Source organism: Hyla sarda, chromosome 11 (assembly GCF_029499605.1).
Source record: "Hyla sarda isolate aHylSar1 chromosome 11, aHylSar1.hap1, whole genome shotgun sequence".
NCBI classification, from domain to species: domain Eukaryota; kingdom Metazoa; phylum Chordata; class Amphibia; order Anura; family Hylidae; genus Hyla; species Hyla sarda.
Window position 1 is genome coordinate 100,936,793 of NC_079199.1, and position 6,000 is coordinate 100,942,792.

General features: G+C 42.4%; 1 protein-coding gene across 1 annotated transcript in view; it reads left to right on the plus strand.

Moving 5' to 3' along the window:
- Nucleotides 1–5,659, plus strand: part of CA14 (carbonic anhydrase 14) — a 44,253-nt gene extending 38,594 nt beyond the window's left edge. Inside the window, exons 7-11 of the mRNA XM_056547161.1 lie at nt 227–384; nt 456–579; nt 1,839–1,856; nt 1,974–2,058; nt 3,798–5,659. Of these exons, the coding sequence (XP_056403136.1) occupies nt 227–384; nt 456–579; nt 1,839–1,856; nt 1,974–2,058; nt 3,798–3,858 (446 nt within the window). The 3' untranslated portion in view covers nt 3,859–5,659. The remainder of the gene's footprint in view (nt 1–226; nt 385–455; nt 580–1,838; nt 1,857–1,973; nt 2,059–3,797) is intronic.
- Nucleotides 5,660–6,000: the final 341 nt, after the last annotated feature.

Genomic DNA, 6,000 nt, shown 5'->3' on the forward strand with positions numbered 1-6,000 from the left:
AGAGCGGGTGGAGTTAGGGGCCTCTGTAGCTCACATGTGGTTCTAGAGCAGGTGGAGTTAGGGGCCCTCTGCAGCTCACATGTGGAGTTAGGGGCCCTCTGCAGCTCACATGTGGTTCTAGAGCAGGTGGCGTTAGGGGCCCTCTGCAGCTCACATGTGGTTCTAGAGCAGGTGGAGTTAGGGGCCCTCTGCTGGGTCATTATAACCCCGTTCCTGTCTCCTGCAGACCAGAATGTGCCTATTCCATCCTTTAACGTTGCGGAGCTGCTTCCCGAGGGTTTGGACCAGTATTTCCGCTATGGAGGTTCCTTGACAACGCCGCCGTGTTACCAGAGCGTGGTGTGGACAGTGTTCTACAACAAGGTCCAGATCTCGGCGTCTCAGGTGAGGCCTCAGCCATGGATACAGGTGGGGACTGGCGGCCATTGTTACCATCTGTTCCTTTTGTGTTGTAGATGGAGAAGCTCCAGACGATGCTTTATTCTACCGCACACAGTGCACCCGCACATGTCCTGCAGAGGAACATCCGGGGTCCTCAGCCTATAAACCAGAGGACTGTATACTCCTCCTTTATGATACGTAAGTCACCTCCCCACCAACCCCTGTAATATGGTCCTTAATAAGGTCCTTCATGTCTACAAAGTCATCAGAGAGAAGGTCCAGGTCCTCAGCACTCACCAACAGGATCAATGTAATGAGGATAAAGGACCAGGATCCCAGCCATTACTCCAGTGTCTATATACCATTACTCCAGTGTCTATATACCATTACTCCAGTATCTATATACCATTACTCCAGTATCTATATACCATTACTCCAGTGTCTATATACCATTACTCCAGTATCTATATACCATTACTCCAGTATCTATATACCATTACTCCAGTATCTATATACCATTACTCCAGTATCTATATACCATTACTCCAGTGTCTATATACCATTACTCCAGAATCTATATACTGTACCATTACTCCAGTATCTATATACCATTACTCCAGTATCTATATACCATTACTCCAGTATCTATATACCATTACTCCAGTGTCTATATACCATAACTCCAGAATCTATATACTGTACCATTACTCCAGTATCTATATACCATTACTCCAGTATCTATATACCATTACTCCAGTATCTATATACCATTACTCCAGTGTCTATATACCATTACTCCAGTGTCTATATACCATTACTTCAGTATCTATGTACCATTACTCCAGTGTCTATATACCATTACTCCAGTGTCTATATACCATTACTCCAGTGTCTATGTACCATTACTCCAGTATCTATGTACCATTACTCCAGTGTCTATGTACCATTACTCCAGTGTCTATATACCATTACTCCAGTGTCTATATACCATTACTCCAGTGTCTATATACCATTACTCCAGTATCTATGTACCATTACTCCAGTGTCTATATACCATTACTCCAGTATCTATATACCATTACTCCAGTGTCTATATACCATTACTCTAGTATCTATATACCATTACTCCAGAATCTATATACCATTACTTCAGTATCTATATACCATTACTCCAGTATCTATATACCATTACTCCAGTATCTATATACCATTACTCCAGTATCTATATACCATTACTCCATTATCCCAGTATCTATATACCTTTTTTGTAATGTAAATGTAATAAATAATATAATTAAATTATTTATTAGTATTTATTACATTTACATTACATTTATTATTTATGTTATTTCTGACATTTACATTTATTTTATAATTGAATTTACAGTTGATTAATATATATATACCTATATATTATTATTTTTATATATATTTGTAACTTTTCTTCTCTTTCACAGAACGGATGTGGACTACAGGTAATGTCTCCTATCCATTTGTATTACTACTGGTGGGAATGGTCCCCACTGGTGCGCATGCGCAGCCCGCTTTTTCCGTCTCTTAACAGGTGTATTCTTTTTTTTCCCTCCTTTAAGGTAAAACTCTCGGAGTCGTCTTCGGGTCGTTCCTGGGGATGCTGGGTCTCGCCATGGTCGTGTACTTTATCGTCAAACAAGTCAGGTAAGGATTGTTAGTTTTTCGCGAGTCTGTGCTGCATAAAAATTGCACAAGGATGTGGACTATCACAAGTCCAACGCGGCCCCACCGAACCTTCCACCAGCCTCAGAGTCAGAAGGCTCCTGTAAGAGCCCTCACCTTCTTTGCTTGACCGGCAGAGCCCTGCTGAATTCTCGCGCATGCGCAGTGCGCTTGTTAGCTTCAGCCCCATACTTCACTACGCGTGCGTCATCACTGTCAGCTGGAACAGAAGCTAGAGTGGGGTAAGATCACAGTCTAGCGAATTGACAGTGATGGCATGCGCGCGATGAAGTAAGGGGCTGAAGCTGGCTAGCTCATTGCGCATGCGCGAGAATGCAGCAGGGCCAGGAGTGGTTTGCCTGTCAATCAAAGAAGGGGATGATGGGATAGGAAAGCAGAGAGAGATGTTACAGGGTTCTCTAGATACCCCCTAGTTTATTGTCTAGGGAGCCTTCTGCAGCGCCACCGCAGGAGACATAACGTATGACACGGCGTCAACTCCCATAAGGACCTTCATGGAAAGTTAGGTTCTCCTGAAGACACTTTGTGGACAAGAGATGAGGATCATCTAAGGGCCCATGCACACTACGGAACATAGAATTTCTACAGCGGGAATTCAGCAGTGTGCACGGTGTGGCGGAATCCCATTGAAGACAATGGGACGCTGCTGCATCGGAATCGAAGATTCCGATGCAGCAGCGTCCCATTGTCTTCAATGGGATTCTGCCGCACCGGGCACACTGGTGAATTCCCCTTCCGGAAATTCGAATTACGGAGAGCCGTCCCCATTGACGGTAACACAGTTCCACGCGGTCATAGCGCCGAATCATTACGGCGGTGCCTGCCACGCGTGGAATGTTTGTGTGAATATTCCGTAGTGCACATGCGCCCTAATAAATTTCTCAAAAAGTGTATATTAAAATAGTTTTAAAGGGGTACTCCAGTGGAAAACTTTTATTTATTTATTTTTTTTAAATCAACTGGCTCCGGAAAGTTAAACAGATTTGTAAATTACTTCTATTAAAAAATCTTAATACTTCCAGTACTTATTAGCTGCTGAATATTAGAGTAAATTATTTTCTTTTTTGAACACAGAGCTCTCTGCTGACATCATGACCACAGTGCTCTCTGCTGACATATCTGTCCATTTTAGGAACTGTCCAGAGCAGCATATGTTTGCTATGGGGATTTTCTCCTACTTTGGACAGTTCTTAAAATGGACAGAGATCTCTGTGTTCCAAAAAAAAAAAGAATTTCCTCTGTAGTATTCAGCAGCTAATAAGTACTGGAAGGATTAAGATTTTTTTTATAGAAGTAATTTACAAATCTGTTTAACTTTCTGGCACCAGTCAATTAAAAAAAAAAAAAGTTTTCCACCGGAGTACCCCTTTAAAGTTTTTTTTATTAATTTTTTTTTTTTTTTTAGCAACTGCGATGTGCGGCCCGTTTTTTTTATTGCCTTTATATATCAGAACGTAAAGTAGAGAAAGAGGAGTAGAATCCGTCTGCTAAAAATAACCCCCTACAATGAAACTAGACGCCATATAGCGGTATATCGTATTTCATTCTGCAACCATTCTGCCATTGATTAGATTTCCAATGTGACACTAACACACCGCCATACGGTGTCAATAGCAAAATGAATGGCTCTGCACCGCCACCTGCAGGTCATTTACGGTATTGCAGTCAGTGACATCACTTTCCATTTTAATCTTTGGCAGGAAACACAGAGCGGAGTCCTCAGGGGGTCTCTCGCCGCACTCGGGGGTCGTCAAGGTGTGAATCGGAAAGGTGGCGTTTTTTTTTTTAAAGGACCCAGTATGGAATCTGTGAAGTTTTTTTTTTTTTTTTTTATTCTGAAAATGCTGCATTTACAAAACAAACTCTTGGCCTACGGTGCAAAAGGAACATTACACGGACATCTGCAATGTTATTACGGTATAATCAGGGGACACCGCCACTACCTGCTTATTGGAGCTAGAACCTCGTGTACTGTGTGCAAGATGGCAGAGACCTGCAGTGATCTGTTCCGCAACGTATCAAGTCATATGAGGATTTATGGACACATTTGGGCATTATTTAGGTCACTGTTTCCCAACCGGGGTGCCTCTGGTGGTTGCCTCCCGTCATTGCGATGCCGATGACAGCCTGTAGCAACAAAGTGCCGATGTAATGGATCAATGTCATAGAATAGTATTACACAGATCAGTATGAGCAATCTTTCGATTGCTCATACAATCCACTAGAGCAGAGTTTTCCCCAACCATTGTGCCTCCAGATGTTGCAAAACTAAAACATCCAGCATGTCCATATTACTCTTCCGAAATGCTCTGTGCTGCTGGGTGATCTTAGTACATGCAGCCCTGTCCTCATGTACATTTTCGCCGCCCGTCATTGGCGGTGCAGTGACTGGATCTAGGCCTCCATGACCGCCTATGACAGCCTGTAGTAATAGAGTGCCGATGTAATAGATCAATGTCAGAGTATTACACTATATTTTAGAATATTACACTAATCTGTATAAGCAATCGAAAGATTGCTCATACATATCTACTAAAGTAGGGTTTCCCTGCCATTGTGCCTTCAGACATTTCAAAACTACAATTCCCAGCATGCCTGGACAACAATAGAGTGCCGATGTAATAGATCAATGTCAGATAATAGTATTACACTGATCCATATGAGCAATCTTTCGATTGCTCATACATATCCACTACAGGAGTGTTTCCCTAACATTGTGCCTCCAGACATTGTAAACTAGAATTCCCAGCATGCCCAGACAACAATAGAGTGCCGATGTAATAGATCAATGTCATACAATAGTATTTCATTAATCTATATAAGCAATCGAAAGATTGCTCATACATATCTATCAGGGCAGTGTTTCCCTACCATCGTGCCTCCAGACGTTGCAAAACTACAATTCCCAGAATGCCCGGACAATAATAGAGTGCTGCTGTAATAGATCAATGTCATACATTAGGATTACACTGATCCGTATGAGCAATCTTTCGATTGCTCATACATGTCCACTAGAGCAGTGTTTCTCTACCATTGTGCCTCCAGCCGTTGAAAAACTACAACACCCAGCAAGCCCATATTGCTCTCCTGAAATGCTCTGTGCTGCTGGATGATCTCGGTACATGCAGCCCTGTCCTTTGGTATGAAAGGTGTAAGGAGCAATCTCTGTAGAAGGCTTTTAATTGACAGCGGCATGTAAACAGCATTCGCCATGCGTTATTGGCGGACCGCCATGACCACCTATGGCAGTCTGTAGCAATAGACTGCTGATGTAATGGATCAATGTCATACAAATGTGTCACACTGATCTATATGAGCTATCAAAAGATTGCTTATACATGTCCACTACAGCAGTGTTTCCTTACCATTGTGCCTCCTGCCATTGCAAAACTACAACTTCCAGCATGCTCGGACAGCCTTTGGCTGTCCAGGCATGCTGGGAGTTGTAGTTTTGCAACAGCTGGTGGCACCCTGGTTGGGAAACACTGCTCTAGTAGGCATGTATAAGCAATCTTTCAATTGTCCATGACTACCTAATGTAAAAAAGTGCCTTTTAGCTTTTGGGGGGGGGGGGGGGGGGGGGGAGTTTTATAATCTACAATGTGAGATTTAACTCTTTATGTGCCAGCGGCCTCTGCAATACATAGAAATTCCCAGAAAACCAGTATTAATGAGTCTTTTCGTGTCGTGTTCTTGTCTGTCTGTGACATCTATGTGTCATTCCTGTGTCTGATGATTTTGTATTAAATAGTAAAATCCTACAATAAAGACATATATTGATGGTTTTATTGACCTGCACAAGCTGTATGGGTTATTAAAGGGGCATCCACATTCATTACAGATTATATTATTGGAGTCTTGCTAGCATGGAAAAGGGGATATTTTATTTCTGGAGAGCATTTT